This window comes from Chiloscyllium plagiosum, unplaced genomic scaffold (genome assembly GCF_037043375.1).
Source record: "Chiloscyllium plagiosum isolate Xiang-an unplaced genomic scaffold, Cpla_swu_hap1 HiC_scaffold_30, whole genome shotgun sequence".
Lineage (NCBI taxonomy): Eukaryota > Metazoa > Chordata > Chondrichthyes > Orectolobiformes > Hemiscylliidae > Chiloscyllium > Chiloscyllium plagiosum.
Genome location: NW_028270168.1, coordinates 17,450,771 through 17,470,317, shown reverse-complemented (window position 1 = coordinate 17,470,317; position 19,547 = coordinate 17,450,771). Strand labels below are relative to the sequence as shown.

At 40.9% G+C, this 19,547-nt stretch overlaps 1 protein-coding gene across 3 annotated transcripts in view; it reads right to left on the bottom strand.

Moving 5' to 3' along the window:
* Window positions 1-482: 482 nt before the first annotated feature.
* Window positions 483-19,547, bottom strand: part of LOC122563564 (synaptotagmin-like protein 1) — a 151,225-nt gene continuing 132,160 nt past the window's right edge. For all 3 annotated transcript variants that reach the window (XM_087976779.1, XM_043717459.2, XM_043717458.2), the window contains 5 exons: window positions 12,452-12,613; window positions 7,745-7,823; window positions 5,581-5,680; window positions 4,245-4,450; window positions 483-875 (listed from right to left, as the gene is read on the bottom strand). In XM_087976779.1, the coding sequence (XP_087832905.1) occupies window positions 718-875; window positions 4,245-4,450; window positions 5,581-5,680; window positions 7,745-7,823; window positions 12,452-12,613 (705 nt within the window). In that variant the 3' untranslated portion in view covers window positions 483-717. The remainder of the gene's footprint in view (window positions 876-4,244; window positions 4,451-5,580; window positions 5,681-7,744; window positions 7,824-12,451; window positions 12,614-19,547) is intronic.

The window sequence follows — 19,547 nt, the reverse complement described above, 5'->3', positions numbered from 1 at the left end:
AGAATGAGAGGGGATCTCCCTGAAATGTAAAAGTCCTAACATGTCCTGATATACTGGATGCAGAGATGATGTTTTCCCCGTCGATGGAAGTACAGATCAAGGGTATCATTGTATCAGGATACAGAGTAGATCATTTAGGACTGACTTGAAGAGAAATTTCTCCACTCAGATGCCCTTTGGAATTCTCTATAAGGCTATTGAGGCCAAATCACTGAATATATCAAAGAAAGAGTTAGATTTCTAGGCACAAAGTGGTATGGGGAGAAAGCAAGAGAAAGATGTTGAGATAGAGGATCAGACATAATCATATTGAATAGCAAAACAGTCTTGATGGGCTGAAGGCATACTTCTACACCTATTTTCTATGTTATATGTTTATTACATGTTTGATGGAAGCAAGATTGGCAAAGCCTGCAGGGCCCTGTTCTCTAATCTCAGCTCTACCATTGTGCTCTGACTAATCCAAGCCCCTTCAGAAAAATCCAGAGGTACCAACAGGTTATCTGATGGATACAGTTAACATTGCTACCATTTTGAATTTAACCTTGTCACAGACCCCAATAGTCTGGGTCAAACTCTTAAGCTCAAAATTCCAATGCTCAAAAATTTCTCTTCAATCCACTTCCTAAATTTGTCTAAATAAATTTGATTCTGTACCTTAGACCCTGTGACCTATGCAGAGTATCGTCAAAGGACAGGCGAGTTCACACAGACAAATCATTTTTCAGAATGTGACAATGCCATAGAATTCATGTTCGGTCTGAGTGGTAATATGGACTCCATCCATTGCCCAGGTGCAGAAAGCATTCTTTGCCATGCAGAAATCTCTTCCTCATTTGCATCCATCCAGTCGACAGGTTGGCCATAGCTGAGACCTATAATAGGGCAGAGATCATCGGTGAACAACGGGACTCTACATTAACTACAGACTGAATGTTAAGTGGAACCAATATGAAAAATATTACACAAAATCAGTAATGTTTCCTGCTCGTCAGCATTTGAAAAATAAATAATCTGTAGGTATCTTTAATGTGGAAAATGGAGAGGTACATTGTTATTTTACGGTCTTATTTAAGAATCGTGTCAAACATCTTACATACAATAAATGGCTTTTGACATGTGTAGGTATTCATAGGTCAGGACCTATATGTAAAGATCTGTAATGTGCTGCAGAACCTATAGAAGAGACTGACAGTGCTGGTGTTAAGAGCAGTGATTTTTCAGTGCACTGCAATTCCGAGGCAGGAAAATTCATACAGTACTAAAGGCTCTGACTTCAGCAACACGTTTGGAGTTAAATTTATTTATAGCTTTTGACATTCGAATTGCAGTCATTGTTGGTTGTGAGTGGTTCCTGCTGCAGCATTTAAAGAGGCAGGTATTACTGCATTGACCGATTTTACTGCATTGTTGAAATGGTCGTGAGATCTATTGTTTGACACATGGCCCTTCCTGCCCCATTTTAAGATTTTCGGCATTCCAGCACTGCCACAAGAGGAAGGTCACCTCTACGTGGAAAGATAGTGGATTTTGAGCAAAACCAAATCAGCACGAGTAGAAGGTGGTGTTCAGGGCAGTGAGTGTGAACATTGAAATGACTCCACAATGGCCAGTATCCTGTCTTCAAATTACCTGCTATTTACACATGGAGAGTCTTTGACACTGATCCAGCTCCTTCAGAGCCAGTTTTCAGAGTGAATAGGATGTCTGACACTTTTTTTCCCTCTCTTTTCTTTACAATAAAGTTCAGTCTAAGATGTGTCCTGAAATAACTCAACAGGTATCCAGTTACCAAGTCACTCTTTATTTACAGGTGCAGAATCCTGGATGTTGATCCAGCCCCATCAGAGCCAGCTCTGAGTGAGCAGAACCCCTGATACTTCTGCCTTTTTTTAAAACAAAACCCGGACACTCCCGTTTCTGACACTCCTGTTCTTATCTGTCAGACAGGACTCCCTGATTGGACCAGAACAACCGTTCCAGTCAAAGAACTCCATATTCTATGTGTCCACCTGGCTGGCCTTGTTACAATCACCACAAACATAATCATTCCCACAAAATCACTCAGTGCCAGAAAATGACTGGAAGTCATAAAGGGTCAGGAGAGTCAGTTACCTATAGAACATTTATCCCCTCCACACTTATCATCAAGCACATGAGTTTGTGCCACAGAAATTCAAATGAATTATTTCCATTTCCATGGATGGCCTGGTCATTGATAGCTGTTACAAATCCAATGACTCCCACAGTTATCTTGTCTATACATACTGATACCCTGCTTTCTGTAAGACCATTCCATTCTTCCAGTTCTCAGTCTCTGTCACATCTGTTTTCTTGATGCCAACGTCTGCAGGAGGTCCTCAAATGTCTAATTCTTCCTCAACTGAGAATTTCCCACACTATGGTTATCAAGGGCCTCAGTTGTGTCCCACCCAATTTCTGTACATTTCCCCTCACTCCTTCCCTTCCCCCTCATAAAAATGATACAGTCCTTACTTTCTACCCCAGCCTCTGCAGCCAAAGGATGATAAGCCTTCATTACTGCCACCTCTAATGAGATGCTACTACCAGACATGTATTTCCCCTTCCCTCCCATGTCAACATTCCAAAAGTACCATTCCTTGTGGGGAACCCTAGTCCACTCCTCATACTCTCACGGCACTTTACCATACAATCACATAAGGTGTAACACTTGCCTGTTTACCTTCTCCCTCCTTACTGTCCAAAGTCTCAGACACACCTTCCAGATGAAGCAACGATTTACCTGCACTTCATTCAGTCAATCTGATCTATTGTTCTGCTGTTCAATGTGGTCTCCACCACACTGGGGAGACAAAACACAGTCCAGGTGACTCCTTTGCCGAACACCTAAACTCTCTTTGTAAAAATGATGCTGAGCTTCCAGTTATGTGCAATTTCAACATATCACAGCATTCCCATGCCACGTTTCGAACTCAGGCCCACTACAGTGCAGCAAAGCTCAATGCAAGCTGGGAGGAACAATACCTCATCTTCTGCCTAGGAACCTTATAGTTTTCAAAATCCAACATTGAATTTAACAACTTCAGATTGTGAACACCCTGCTCCATGTCATTACCCACCCTCACACCCTTAGATCCTGTTTTGAACATATTGCACATATTAACCATTCACACTTCCTGTTAGTACCCTAACCAGCATTTATCTCAACCTCATCAGTTTAGCATCAGCAATATCTTTATTTGCCTCTGCTTTATTTCCCTTTACTCTCCCACTTGTCACCATCTCCGTGTATTCTATTTACTCCTTCCCCTACCCTACCCCAGCTCTTCATCAATATAAATACCACCCTTTCCCAGCTGCTTTCGGTTCTGAAGGACTAGACTAATAGCATTAACTTTGTTTCTCTTGCTGCAGATGCTGCTATACTTGCTGAGTTTCACCAGCACTTTGTCATTGTTTTGGATTGCAACTGTTCGTTGCACAATCACCAGAATCCTGGAGATTGTGGGGTGGGACAACTGAGAGTCTTGTGACGCAATGGTAGTTTGCCTGCCTCTGGACCAGAAGGCCAAGTTCATTTCCTACCAGCCTCAGAAGGTGCGTCATAACATGTAACAAACAGATTGATTAGAAGTAATTTCTACTTGTTGTGGTTGCTACTGCAGTCCAACGATAGCATATCCTGTGGTAAATGGTTCATCTCCTGACTCACTGAATCTTCTCCACCATCTACAAGGCACAAGTCAAGAATGTAATACAATACTCTCCCCTTGTCTAAACTGGTATAACTTCAAGAAGCTTGACAACACATGGAAAAATCAATTTGTTTAATCAACAGTTCATCCAACACTTTAAACACCTCAATTTTAAAAAAGTGCTCTGGAAATTAATCTGTAACATTCTTTGTATCTTCCTCTGTTCTCTTTTTTGAAACAATCCATAAAACTTTCCTCTATGAAAATATTAGGACAAGTGGCTGTCATGTTGCTCATTGCCCTGCTTATGTAACACTATGGCTGACACCACTTTAAATAGAACATTCACTTATTTCAAATTCAAGACCACTCTTGAACATAAGTTGGAGTCTTGTGATCTATGTGGAATTCTAAGTACAATTTTGAGGTAAAAATAGTTGGAGACTGAGGAAACAACATTGCACATTATTAATTCAGCCTGTAAAACAGGGTCAGACGTTCTTCCCAAACATACCAAAGGTAGTTTTAATTTTCATTACGCTTGACAAAGAGAACTGTCTCTGTTACCTGTTCCTAGACTTAGTCTCAATCCTCCCAGGAGCTGGTTGGAAAATGTATCATGGTCCCAGACAGTGATCTCGGCACAGGTCTCCTTCATGTCTTCTGTTTGAAAGCCATCATATACCATTGTGTGGTTATAAACAGGATTCAAATTGTTCTTTATCACTCTGGTCTTTTGTCTGCTGGACTTGCTGACATCTGGGAGAATATAACTGATAACAAAATAATGGCATAGGAGTCAGTCACACAGCTTTCAAAAATGATTATTTGTAGTGCTCAGAGTGTCTTGGCACACTGCATATTTCACATTAATTCAATCACAATGCATGTTGCCACAGCAGCAGAATTGCACTGCATTTCAGGGTTCCAACTCAGACGTAATGTATTTTGGAGTGCTGCATGTTTATAGAGTATCAACATCTGCTGCACGCATGTATCTGTACTTCTGGGAACTGTAGCAGAATATTTGTCAGGATTCAGAGGAAGCCCAACGCCATTGGACAGTGGGTGAGTTGTAATCTCAGGGAACAGATTCCCACAGCCTGTTAATTACTCAGGTTGGGATATCAATGAAAGCAGAATTCAAAGGGCGTACAAAGGTTTGAATTAAGCTCAGCCGATAACAGATGCACCAGAATTTAAGTCCTTTCTTCAATTTTCTCTTTTGCTTTATCAAGATAGCTACTAGATCCATAAATCATTGGTAATGCCAATGTGAAATTATGCCTATTTTATTGAATCCCCTATTATCAACATCATTGTGGTACCATTGACCAAGCTTGGCAGCAGGAACAAGCTAGAGGCTAGTAATTCTGAGGTGGACAGCTCACCCTCTGACTCCCCAAAGCCTGTGCACCATCCTCAAGGCACAAGTCAGGAGTGTGATGGAAAGCTTTCCACTTGCCTACATGGGGTAGTTTAAAAAAAAAATTCAAGAAGCTCAATATCATCTAGGACAAAGCAGCTCACTTTATTGACACATCTATCAACCTAAAATTTCACTTCCATGGGTTCCATCACCACTGACACATAGTGGTAGCAATGCATATCATCTTCACCAATGATTTGATAACAGCTAAACCCACAATCTTTACCAAGTGAAAGAAGATAGCACAACATAGGAAAACCACCACCTGTAAATTCCCTCGGAGGCTCACACCATCCTGACATTTGACTGTTGCTGAGTCAAAATCTTGGAATTCCTTTCCAACACCAGTGTGGATGGGCCTACACTACATTGACTGCAGGAGTTCAAGAAAAGAATTATGATTGGGCAATAAATTCCAGATTATCCAGCAACACAAAAGAAGAATAAACTCCACGAAATGAAAGACTACCGTACCATTTGACAAAAGAGTTGATGCCCTTCGATTGGATTGGGAGAAGATTCCGAGCTTCCTTGAGCCAGATGTGCAACTCTGCCGTGGGCGGCATTCCCTGACCTAAAGCAGGATATTACAGCATCAGATAAAATTTTACTCCTATCCCACTCCCAACAACTCCCCTCTCTTCACCAAACATTCTGAGTGACAATTTCAATCCTTTTTGTCCCCAGTTCATGGAAAGAATAGTAACACATCCTGAATTACAAGAATCACTTAGGTTTACACAAATTACTTTGATATAGTAAAATATCCAAGGAGCAACTTAAAGAAGGTAAGGGGCAGAGAGATTTAGGGAGGACTTTCAAAACTTTAAGATCTGGGTAGTTGAAGGCATAACTGATAAAGGTGGCATGATTAAAAATCAGGGATGCTCAAGACAGATATTGCTGAGTTGTAGGGCTTGAGAAAAGGTGGAGAGAGGAAATAGAGGAAGTTGAAAGAATGGACGAGTTTTAAGATTAAGACAGAAGTCAATGTGCATCAGAAGTGATGGATGAATAAAAGTTGAATGAATTACGGAAGTGGCAATAGTTTTAGATGAGCTCATGTTTATAGAGGATAGAATGAGGCATTGGAATATTCAAATCTCGAGGACATAAAGCTGAAGAAGGAAACAAATGGAATTGTGATGGAATGAATAGGGCCTTGGTAAGACCACACACCTGGAGTACTTTATGCATATTTGGTCTCCTTACTGTGGAAGGATGTTCTGGCTATGGAGGGAATGTGTCAAAGTTAACCAGACTGATTCCTGGGATGGCAGGCCTGACATGTGAAGACAGACTTGATTGGTTAAGTCTACATTCACTGGAGTTTAGAAGAATGAAAGGGGGGTGGATCTTAGAAACCAATAAAATTTTAAACAGAATTAGACAGGGTAAATACAGCAGGATTTTCTCAATGACCAGGGAATCTAGAACATGGGGTCACAGTCTAAGAATACGGGTAGGCCATTTCGGACTGAGATGAAGAGAAATTTCTTCACACAGAGGAAGTGATGATCCTGTGGAACTCCCTGCTTCAGAAAGCAGTTGAGTCCAAATGTATTTTCAAGAGGTTAGATATAGTTCTTAGGGCTAAAGGGACAAAAGATACAGGGACAAAATGGAAACAGGAAATGGAGTTGAATGATCAGCCATAATCATATTGAATGATTGTGCAGGCTTGAGAGGTTAAATGGCCCATTCTTGCCTTACTTTAACCATGTAGTCAGCAGCTCATCTTGGCATTAAAGATACCAAATTGTGAACAGCCTGGTTAAGCTTCAAACAGTTGCCATGGGGAAGGATATATTCAGCATCCAGGGAAATAAGTTCATTGTGGGGACCAAAAAAGGTGTTCTGTTCTTCCCAGCATTGGTATCAGCAACTTCAATAGGAATAATATAAAAGCAGAATTTTTTTTATTTGAACAGAAGTTAGTAAAATAATGATATCCAGAAGGGATCTGGGTTTCCTTATCCAAGAAACATCGAAAATTAACATGCTGGTATAGTAAGGAATTAGGAAAGCAGTACGATAGCTTAGCGATTAGCCCGGGACCCCGGTTCAATTATGGCTTCGGGTGACTGTCTGTGTTGTGTTGATGTAAGGTTTTGATGAGAACAGAACAAATGGATAATCCTTAAAAGAATAGGTTGAGTAGAATATGTTTCCTGAAGTTTAGAAGAATAAAAAGTACTCTCACTGAAGTTTATAAAATTCTGGAGGGGTTGACAAGCCAGTTATTGGAAAGCTGTTTCTCCTTACTTGAGAATCAAGAATTGGGGTGAGAGGAATGGGTAGACACTGATTCAAGATATGAAATGGCCATTTAGGACCAAGGTGTAGAAAAAATATCTTCACTTAGTCATTTCTGATTCTTTCGAATTCTCCCAAAGGTTTGTGCTTGTCAATGAACATGGTAAAGACTTAGATTAACATATTTTTGGATACTGAGGAAATCTGGGATCTGGGGCTGCAGATTAGTAATGAAGTTAAGGTAAAAGATCAACCATGATATTATTTAATGGAAAAGAATATCCAAGTAGTATTTTGGCCTATTTCTGATCCCATTTCTTTTGTTCTGATTTTAACTTCAACTTGTAACTGTAATTGTTACTGACATCATGGTTTAACGTACCGTGTGCACCCGCTGGAAGGAATTTCAATGATAAGGACAGTTGACCTCTGCTGTGGATCATATTTGTTGGAGCTGCAATCTGCACAAAAGGAAATTCCATACTTTACTTCCACATCCTTTGGTGCTTATTCCTCACATGCACTATGGAAAAGGTTGATGTAGTTCAGTCTCAGACAGTAATCAGAGTTGGTATCTTGAGATCTGCAATGGGTGGATGGATTTGCAGTTTGAGAGGGGCCAGTAGCCACGATGTGGTAGGAACCAAGAACTCAATAGGGTTTCGCTGTTGGTTATTTCATGAGCTAAGCTAAGCTGAGCTGTCACCTGTTTGATTCCTTATCAGGTCATTGCGAATTTGTGGTCAGTAGAAGGGTAATGGGAAATTTGATGAAGCAAAAAACTTTCCACAAAAATCTGTGGAAAGAAAAATCAGGACAATTCCTACATATTTACTTATTTTTTAAAAATCTAATTGTAGGTTGTCTGTCAACAATTTATTCACACGAACAATGAATGGATTGGAATATAAAACCACAGGAATCAAACAAAAAGTCTTTGGCCTAATTGTACATGGTTCCAATTTAACTAAATCAAAACCCATCCACTTATGCAGAATTCAAATTGGGCTTACTTACCTCTGTTTCACTAGCCACAGATGCTGCACAGTTTGTAAATCTTACCAGAAAAATGAATAGGATATTTAAATATGAAGGGCTGTACCTTACCAGCTCTCAGATTGCAGAAAAGAAGGGGCAAGAAAATAGACTGAAGCTACACTGTACTCACCACTGGGAAAATTTCGACCGGGAGGAGAGTTGCAAGGCATCTCGGTTGCATGCATCACAGAGGCAGGCAGCCAAAATACATAACTTGCAGGTCACTTTATGGGAATTTGACAATTTTCTGATGGTGGAGTGCCCTGCTGACACATTGGAAAGCCACCAGTTTCATAGAGAAAGTCTGTCTGCAAAAGACCTGACAGTCTTTGGAGTCAGAAGATCCACAGCCCAAAAAAATCCTTGGGTCTGAAAGGCAGCCCCTGTGGCCAAAGTGATCACTATGCTTATTGAACAGAGTCAAAGCCAAACAACATATAAAACTTGAATTTACAGTAAGAGTATAAAGATAAAACTAAAGGCTTTATATCAAATGCACATAACATTTGAAATAAAACAAATGAACAGAAATCGCAAAATAAATGAAAATGTATAGTCCAATAGCCATTACAGGGATATGGCTGCAGGATGACATGGATTGGGGTCGAAATCCTGAAGGGCACAGGATATAGAGAAATTAGACAAGTAGGAAAAGGTGGAGGTATGTCTCTGATAATTAATTATAGTATTTGCAGTATTATTGAGAGTATATGATAGTATTATGGAGGGGGATAGTCTTTGTTCAGGAAATCAAGACATAGAAACAGTTTGGATAGAGAGGAGAAATTAGAAAGACAAGAAGTCACTTGTGGGCACTGTAGCTATATTGGAACAGCTAGTCTAAGGGCACAATTAATTTTGAACATGTCTTCAGTTCTATTGGTGGGATGTTATTCAGGCTCAAAGTCTTTGCAGTGTTCAGTGTCTTCAGTCATCCTTTGATATCATGTGGAGTGAATGAAATGACACCCTGGGACCTCATGAATCAGCTGAACTGAACCATTCATTTGCAATGGCAGGAGTTTCTATGGGTAATTTGGGAGGCACAGCAGAAATTCATCCCAAGTAAGAGTAAAAGATTCTAAGGGGAGGACGAGGTAACCATGGAAGACAAGAGAAGACATGGACAGCATAAAAAAAAGAGAAAGCATACAATGTGGTGAAGATTAGTGGGAAGTCAGAGAATTGGGAAGCCTTTAAAAACCAGCAGAGGTCAACTAAAACAGCAACATGAGGGGAGAAGATAAATTATGATGGTAAGCTAGCTAGTTGTATTAAAAGAAGATTGCAAGAGCTTTTTAGATATATAAAAAAGGTGAGAGAGAAATAAGTTCAACCGCTGAAAAGGAGGGTTGAGAAGTAGTAAGAGAGAACAAATGCTGGTTAAAATGATTGGATAATTTGTATCAGTCTTCACATAGGAAGGCAAAGATAGCATACTAGAACTTCAAGAGAGTCAGGGGACAGTGTTAATGTAATGTAATGACCATCACTAAGGAGAAGGTGCTGGGGAAGTTGAAAGGTCTGAAGGTTGATCAATCACACAGACAGAATGGACTAGATTCCAGAGTTCTGAAGGAGATAGTTGAGGAGATTGTGGAGGCATTGGTCATGCTTCTTCAGGATTCCATGGAATCAGGGAGGATCCCAAAGTATTGGAAAGTAGCTAAGGTAACACTCCTATTTAAGAAGGGAGGCAGAAGGTGGGAAATTACTGGATAGTCTCAATTAAAAGTTGATCTCGTGTAAAAGTTGACCCCTGTTTTTGACCAAAAGTTCTGGATTTTTCCATACATTTCATGTAAAAGTCAACTCCAGTTATACATAACAGACCAACATTTGAGAGTCGAGGTATTATCCTGTTCATAAATGTTATGATGAGGAATTTGTTTTGTGCTATTATGATTTGAAGCACAATTCACACCAATTTGGCATGAAAGAGTCAGGTGACAACTAACTTTGTGGAATACAGTCATATACTGAGTTGAGGTTTTGAAATTTCATTGCGTGTCTTTAATACAGAAATAGATAGGTTCTTGATTTTTAATGGGATCAAGGTTTAAGGGGGAAAAAGCAAGAGAATGGGGTTGAGAAACATATCAGCCATGATAGAACAGTAGAATAGACAGGCAAGAAGCTAGAAGAACACAGCAAGCCAGGCAGCATCAGGGGGTGAAGAAGTTGACGTTTTGGGTGTCCCCCTTCTCCAGGACTGGGGGAGCTGCAGATAAAGGGGGTGGCAGGGGTAGTGTGATGAAGTGGGGATAGGTGAAGACAGGTAGAGGGTATAACCTGGTTGGTCAATGGGAGGAATGAATCCAGTTGCTGACAGGAAGCAGTGGAAGGGATGAGGAGTGAGGTTGAGTCCTCCAGGCTGAAGCCTACCCAAGCGGAAGATGAGGTGCTATTCCTCCAATTTGGGGGAATTAATACGGGTGATGACTGGGACGACTGGAAGGTCTGGTCAACCTCACGGACCCGGATGCGATGCTCGGTGAACAGTTCCCTAAATTTACGTTCGGTCTCCCCAATGTAGAGAATTCCACATCTGGAGCACCTGATGCAGTAAAACACGGTTGGAAGAGAGGCAGGTGAGCCTCTGTCTCACCTGGAAGACTATTTGTAGCCCTGGATGGAGGTGAGGGGTGGTGGTGTCCTGGCAGGTTTTGCATCTTTTCCAGTTGCAGGGGAAGGTATCTGGGAAATTTTGGGGGTGGGGAGGGTTGGTGGCAGGGGGGAGCAGTGGGACAAACCCAGGACGGTCAAAGGGAATGGTCCTTGCGGAAAGCAGAAAGGGGTGGGTAGGGGAAGATGTTCTTGGTGTTTGGGTCTAGTTGGAGTTAGCAGAAGTGTTTAAGGATGATGCATTGGATGCGGAGACAGGTGGGGTGGTAGGTGAGGACGCGGGGGGGGGAATCTCTGTCATTATTGCATGGGGCACGGGGGTTAGAGCAGTCGAACAGGGAATGTTGGTGGTGTGGAGGAAGGCTGTCTGGAGGACGGAGAGAGGAAAATCACATTGATCAAAATAGGTAGATATGTGGAACGCTTGCAAGTGAAATGTATCCTTGTCCGAACATATGCATCTTCTGCGGCTTCACAAAGGCTGCCTTACTGATCTTTGAGGGACCCTATTCTCTCGCTAGTTACCTTTTTGTCCTTAATGTATTTATATAAACCCTTTGCATTCTCCTTAACCCTATTTGCCAAAGCTATCTCATGTCCCTTTTTTTCCCCTCCTGATTTCTCTCTTAAGTATACTCCTAATGTCTTTATACTCTAAGGATTCACTTGATCTATCCTGTCTATACCTGACAAAAGCTTCCTTCTTTTTCTTAACCAAACCCTCAATGTCTTTAGTCATTCAGCATTCCCTGTACCTACCAGCCTTCCCTTTCACCCTGACAGGAATATACTTTCTCTGGATTCTCGTTATCTTATTTCTGAAGGCTTCCCATTTTCCAGCCCTCCCTTTACCTGTGAACATTTTCTTTCAATATTATGTAATTTTGTGAATTCATACTGAGAGATTGAACAATGAAGCAGCAAGTACATTGGAATGTCATTGTCTTCCTCATTCCCCATTCTCCACTCTACCCAGTGTGACATATTCAGAGTAGAAACACAGGAAATTGGGTACGGGTAATCAAGATGGAGGGTCGTTAACCAATGCAGGAAAATCAGAAGTCATTTTGAAATAGTGAGCTAACTTTACTAATATAACTGAAGAATGTGACAAGTCATAAATGAGTATAAATTAAGTATCAAGTTATTTTTCCATATTTTCAATTAATTCCATTTACTTTGTACAATTTAATCAACTGTGTAATACGTCACCATGGAATATAAACATTTATTGTTATTCAATATATGGTCTCAGCATCAGTCACTGCCAGAATATTATACTTCATTCCTGCTCTTTTTGAGGAAACCGCTTTTATTGCAATCAATGGCTTTTTTCCAATCCTTTAAATGTAAAAATTGCTGCATAAATATGTAACAGTACAGTATTCATTTAGTGAGTATGTGCAGGATAGTTACAATATCTTACACGTGGCTGCAGGATGTAGGATGTCGGTTTGATATTGCTCCAATCCCATGATTCCAATTGGATCTCCACCTCTCCCAGGAAGAGATTGCGGCCAAAGTGATCACTGTGCCACACGGACAGGTTCAGAGTTCGACTCTGCAGTTCAACTTTTTCCATTTTGTACTTGAGCAGAAAAAAGAATAACTTATGAGGAGAGGGTGAGTGAAGGTACTGTCTCAATAATATACACAGTACAAGTCTTAGCAAATAAATGCAATACAGTCAGAATGGAGTGATGAATTTCGAACTAGTGTTGTGCCAAAGAACGAAATGCCACTGTGTGTATAGTTACAGGAGCTTCTACCATGACCCTGGATCTGTCATGGTTTATGTTCACGTATTGGTGGTAAGATATGTTTGATGTGTAACTGTCAAAGGATAAATGGAATAGGTTTGTGTGTGTTAGGATATTATGGCATATGTAGGTGTGTGTCAAGGAATATATATTGTGTCACATACCTGGAGTATTTATAATATATTGTGAGGCATAGGCTTATATTTGCATATTGGGTATCAAGGTGGCTCAGTGTAGTCACCATGTAAACGAACAGAGCTTAAAAATGTGTTGCTGGAAAAGCGCAGCAGGTCAGGCAGCATCAAAGGAACAGGAGAATCGACGTTTCGGGCATAAGCCCTTCTTCAGTAATCCTGAAGAAGGGCTTATGCCCAAAACATCAATTCTCCTGTTCCTTTGATGCTGCCTGACCTGCTGCATTTTTCCAGCAACAAATTTTTAAGCTCTGATCTCCAGCATCTGCAGTCCTCACTTTCTCCATGTAAACGAACAGGTCAGTCTCATATGTGGCAGTGTACTTATTTGATGTACACACTAACAATGATAATTTGGATTTATACAGTCCCCTTAACATAAACAAAATGAAAAAGTATACTTAAAAGGAAGCATTGTAAAACAGTAGGTAACAAAAGCAAAGAGATTGTATTGTGCTGAAAAGTTAGGCATGTTGCCAAAGTGTTTCAACTTGTACTTAGACAAATGCAAGAATGTAAAATTGCAAAATAGTCACAATTTTTACTGTGGGTGAAAAGGAGTGCAGATTAGTTGGCAAACTTGTATTATTGGTTTGTTAATGTCGCTTCCTGATTCCCTCTGGCTATCATTACCTAAAAGGTTGCCCTCCAATGCTGCCGAATCCTTTTGCTTTGTAAGTCTACATTTCTCCTCACCAGAACTCCACCCCACACCTGAAATAAGTAGTTTAAAGCCTTTTACACATATAAAGAAAGAGATGAATAGATATTATCTTACAGTCATTCCAGAGACATGGTTACAAGGGGATCAGACTGGGAACTAAATATTCAGGGATATGTCACTTTTCAAAAGGACAAGCAAAAAGGAAAGGGTGGTGGGTAGGGGAGAACCTTGATTAGTAATGGATTGAATAGTTACAATTGTAGGAAATAATCTTGGATCAAAGATGTAGAATCCATTTCAGCAAAGGCAATAAATTACAAGAAGAAGTATACACAGATGAAGTAGTCTATAGGCACTCTAACAGTAGTTATTCAGTGGGACTGAATATAAATCAGAAGATAATGAGGGCATGTAACAAAAGACAGTACATTGATCTTGGGTGACTTCAATCTTCATGTAGATTGAGAAAATTAGCAAAGGTAGCTTAAAGGAAGATTTAATAGTATACCCGGAATTCAGGATAGCTTTCGTGAACAACACAATCAGGGATGAGGTTATTTTCAATCTGGCAATATATAATGAAGCAGATTTAATAAATGATTTCAGAAGAAAAGATACCCTAGGTAACAGTGACTGTAATATTTATAACCAATTTAGATTCAGACAGAGAAAGACAGACAGACAGGAAAAGACAGACAGACAGAGAAACTTGGGTCAGAAACAAATGTGTTAAACTTTAATAAGGATAAATTAGAAATGAATGAAGGCAGAGTTGGCTAAAGTGGACTAGGAAAAGGATTTAGCAGAAAATAGGTCTGATGAACAATGGTAGATATTTAAGAAAATAGTTCATGACTCACAGCAAAGAAATATCCCAGTGAAGGTTTCTAGGAAGGGGATAAATCAACCATGCTTACCCAAGAAAGGCAAGGACAGTATCTTATTGAAAGAAAAAAAAGACAATGTACCAAAATTAATGGTATGCCAAAGGATTTGGAAAGTTTTAAATCTAACAAAAGATGGCCAAAAGAAAAATGTATGAACTAGCAATAATATAAAAATCAGACTGTAAAAGCTTCTTTGAATATGAAAGAGGAAGAGAAAGGCTAAAATGAACATAGGCCCCTTAGAGATGAGACTGAGAAAATAACAATGGAGGACAAGGAAATACTTTGCAATCTTCATGGTAAGGACATGAATAGCATTATAAAAATGCCAAAACAAGTGGCAAGCAGAGGGGAGGAAATAAATACAGTAACTATCAATAGAGAAAATGTACCAGTGAAACTATTGGCAGTAAATGCGCAATTCCCTGGATTTGCTAGGTTGCATCCTAGGATAATAAAAGGAAGTAACTACAGAGTAAGTGGATACATTATAATCTTTCAAGAGTCCTTGGATTCTGGAAAAGTCCTAATGACAGGAAAACTAACAATGCAACACACTTATTTAATGAGGGATAGAGACCAAAAAAAAGCCCCAAGAAATATCGGCCTTAAATGTCTGTTATTGGGAAAATGCTACGTCTATTATAAAGGATATAGTAGTAGACCATTTAGAAATGCACAAAATGATCAAGCAGAGTCAGCAGGATGTTTTTAAATATATTTAGTCATTTTGTGGATATCACTAGATGGTCAGCATTTATTGTCTTTACCTAGTTGCCCTAGAGAAGGTGGTGGTGGTGGTGGTGGTGACTAGCCTTCTTGAATAGCTACAGTGCACCTGCTGTGAGTTGACCCACAATAACAATAGGGAAGGGATTCCAGGATTTTGACACGGTGACAGTGAAGGAACGCAATATGTTACCAAATCAGGATGGTGAGTGGCTTGGAAGGGAACTTGAAGTTGGTGCTCCCATAAATTTGCTGCCTTTGCCTTTCAGGATGGAAATGGTCGTGTGTTTGGAAGGTGCTGTTTGAGGGTATTTGGTGAATTTTGGGAGTCATCTTGTAGATAGTACACTGCTGCGACTTAATATCAGTTGTGGAGGGAGTAGTTGCTTGCAGTGCTTGTCAAGTGGAAGAGGAAGACTTTGTCCTCAATGGTGTCAAGCTTCCAGAGTGTTGTTCGGGCTCATCTAGGCAAGTGGGAGTATTCCATAACAGTCCTGACTTGTGCCTTGTCGATGGTGTACAGACTTTTGGAAGTCAGGAGGTGAGTTATTTACCGCAATATTCCTAGGCCCTGACCCGACCTTGTAAACACTGTGTTTATGTCATCGGTCCAGTTGAGGTTCTGGTCAATGATAACCCAAAGCATGTTGATACAGGGGGATTCAGTGATGGTAACATCACTGAGTGTCAAGGGGCGGTGGTTAGATTATCTCTTACTGTTGTTGGTCATAGCCTCGCATTTGTGTGGCGCAAATGTTACTTATTACTTGTCAGCCCAAGCATGGATATTGTCCAGATCTTGTTGCATTTGAACATGGACTGCTTCAGTATCTGAGGAACTGTGAATGGTGCTGAACATGTTTGCCGATGATAGCTCCATCCCATTTCTGATCTTATGGTGGAGGGAAAGTCTTTGATGATGCAGCTAAAGATGGTTGGATAAACATATGGATGATAATGGAATAGTATAGGTTAGATGGGCTTTAGATAGGTTTCACAGGTTGGTGCAACATCAAGGGCAGGAGGGCCTGTACTGTGCTGTGCTGTACTGTTGTATGGATATGGTTGGGTCTAGGACATGCTACAGGAAGGATAGAAAGGGAGACGAGAGGAGGGGGAGTAGCAATTTTGATAAGGGATAGCATTACAGTTGTGCTGAGGGAGGGTATTCCCGGAAATACATCCAGGGAAGTTATTTGTGTGGAACTGAGAAATAAAAAAGAGATGATCACCTTATTGGGATTGTATTATAGATCACCCCCAATAGTCAGAGGGAAATTGAGAAACAAACTTGTAAGGAGATCTCAGCTATCTGTAAGAATAATAGCGTAGTTATGATAGGGGATTTTAACTCTCCAAACATTGATTGGGACTGCCATAGTGTTAAAGATTTAGATGGAGAGGAATTTCTTAAGTGTCTACAAGACAATTTTCTGATTCAGTATCTGGATGTACCGACTAGAGAAGGTGCAAAACTTGACCTACTTTTGGGAAATAAGGCAGGGCAGGTGACTGAGGTGTCAGTGGGGGAGCACTTTGGGGCCAGTGACCATAATTCTATTCATTTTAAAATAGTGATGGAAAAGGTTAGACCAGATCTAAAAGTTGAAGTTCTAAATTGGAGAAAGGCCAATTTTGACGGTATTAGGCCAGAACTTTTGAAAGCTGATTGGAGGCAGATGTTCGCAGGTAAAGGGACGACTGGAAAATGGGAAGCCTTCAAAAATGAGATAACAAGAATCCAGAGAAAGTATATTCCTGTTAGGGTGAAAGGGAAGGCTGGTAGGTATAGGGAATGCTGGATGACTAAAGAAATGGAGGGTTTGGTTAAGAAAAAGAAGGAAACATATGTCAGGTATAGACAGGATAGATCGAGTGAATCCTTAGAAGAGTATATGGGAAGTGTGAGTGTACTTAAGAGGGAAATCAGGAGGGCAAAACGGGCACATGAGATAGCTTTGGCAAACAGAATTAAGGAGAATCCAAAGGGTTTTTACAAATATATTAAGGACAAAAGTGTAACTAGGGAGAGAATAGGGCCCCTCAAAGATCAGCAAGGTGGCCTTTGTGTAGAGCCACAGAAAAGGACATGGAAGATATAGACTGTAGGGAAATAGATGGTGACCTCTTGCAAAATGTCCAGATTACAGAAGAGGAAGTGCTGGATGTCTTGAAACGGTTAAAGGTGGATAAATCCCCAGGACCTGATCAGGTGTACCTGAGAACTCTGTGGGAAGCTAGAGAAGTGATTGCTGGGCCTCTTGCTGAGATATTTGTATCATCGATAGTCACAAGTGAGGTGCCAGAAGACTGGAGGTTGGCAAACGTGGTGCCACTGTTTAAAAAGGGCGGTAAAGACAAGCCAGGGAACTATAGAGTGGTGGTCAAGTTGTTGGAGGAAATCCTGAGGGACAGGATATACATGTATTTGGAAAGTCAAGGAATGATTAGGGATAGTCAACATGGCTTTGTGCGTGGGAAATCATGTCTCACAAACTTGATTGAGTTTTTTGAAGAAGTAACAAAGAGCATTGATGAGGGCAGAGCAGTAGATGTGACCTGTATGGACTTCAGTAAGGCATTCAACAAGTTTCCCATGGGAGACTGATTAGCAAGGTTAGATCTCAGGCAATACAGGGAGAACTAGCCATTTGGATACAGAACTGGCTCAAAGGTAGGAGACAGAGGGTGGTTGTGGAGGGTTGTTTTTCAGACTGGATGCCTGTGACCAGTGGAATACCACAAGGATCGGTGCTGGGTCCTCTACTTTTTGTCATTTACATAAATGATTTGGATGCGCGCATAAGAAGTACAGTTAGTAAGTTTGCAGATTACACCAAAATTGGAGGTGTAGTGGACAGGGAAGAGGGTTACCTCAGATTACAACATGATCTGGACCAGATGGGCCAATGGGCTGAAAAGTGGCAGATGGCGTTTAATTCAGAAAAATGTGAGATGCTGCATTTTGGGAAAGCAAATCTTAGCAGAACTTATACACTTAATGGTAAGGTCCGAGGGAGTGTAGGTTCATAGCTCCTTGAAAGTGGAGTCGCAGGTAGATAGGATAGTGAAAGCGGCGTTTGGTATGCTTTCCTTTATTGGTCAAAGTTTTGAGTACAGGAGTTGGGAGGTCATGTTGCGGCTGTACAGGACATTGGTTAGGCCACTGTTGGAATATTGCATGCAATTCTGCTCTCCTTCCTATCGGAAAGATGTTGTGAAAGTTGAAAGGGTTCAGAAAAGATTTATAAGGATGTTGCCAGGGTTGGAAGATTTGAGCTACAGGGAGAGACTGAACAGGCTGAGGCTGTTTTCCCTGGAGCGTCGGATGCTGAGGGGTGACCTTATATAGAGGTTTACAAAATTATGATGGGCATGGATAGGGTAAATAGACAAAGTCTTTTCCCTGGGGTCGGGGAGTCCAGAACTAGAGGGCATAGGTTTAGGGTAAGAGGAGAAAGATATAAAAGAGACCTAAGGGGCAACTTTTTCACGCAGAGGGTGGTAAGTGTATGGAATGAGCTGCCAGACGATGTGGTGGAGGCTGGTACAATTGCAAGATTTAAGAGGCATTTGGATGGGTATATGAATAGGAAGGGTTTGGAGGGATATGGACCGGGTGCTGGCAGGTGGGACTAGATTGGGTTGGGATATCTGGTCGGAATGGACAGGTTGGACCGAAGGGTCTGTTTCCATGCTGTACATCTCTATAACTCTATGACACTACCCTGAGGAACTTCTGCAGTGATGTCCTGCAGCTGAGATGCCTGGCCATTACAACCATGACCATTTTTCTACGTGTCAGGTATTACTCCAACCACTGGAGAGTTTCTCACCTGATACTCATGGATTCCAGTTTAGCTAGGGTTCCTTGACATCACACTCCGTTGACTACAGCCTTGATGTCAAGGGCTGTCACTCTCACCTCACCTCTGGAATTCAGCTCTTTATCCATGTTTGAACCATGGCTGTAATGAGGTCAGGAGCTGAGTGACCATGGCAGAATGCTCACTGGGCATCACTGTGCAGGTTATTGCTGAGCAGGTATTGCTTCGTAGCACAGTTGATGACACCTTCCTTCACTTTACTGATAATGGAGTAGACTGATGGGGCTGTAATTAACTGGGCTAGATTTGTCCTGCTTTTTACGTACAGGACATGTCTGGTAAGGGTAAACTATGCCTGATAAATTTAGTAGAATTCTTTGAAGATGTAACAAGCAGGATAGATAAAGGGTTACCAGTAGATGCAATACATTTGGATTTTTAAAAAGCATTCAGTAAAAAGG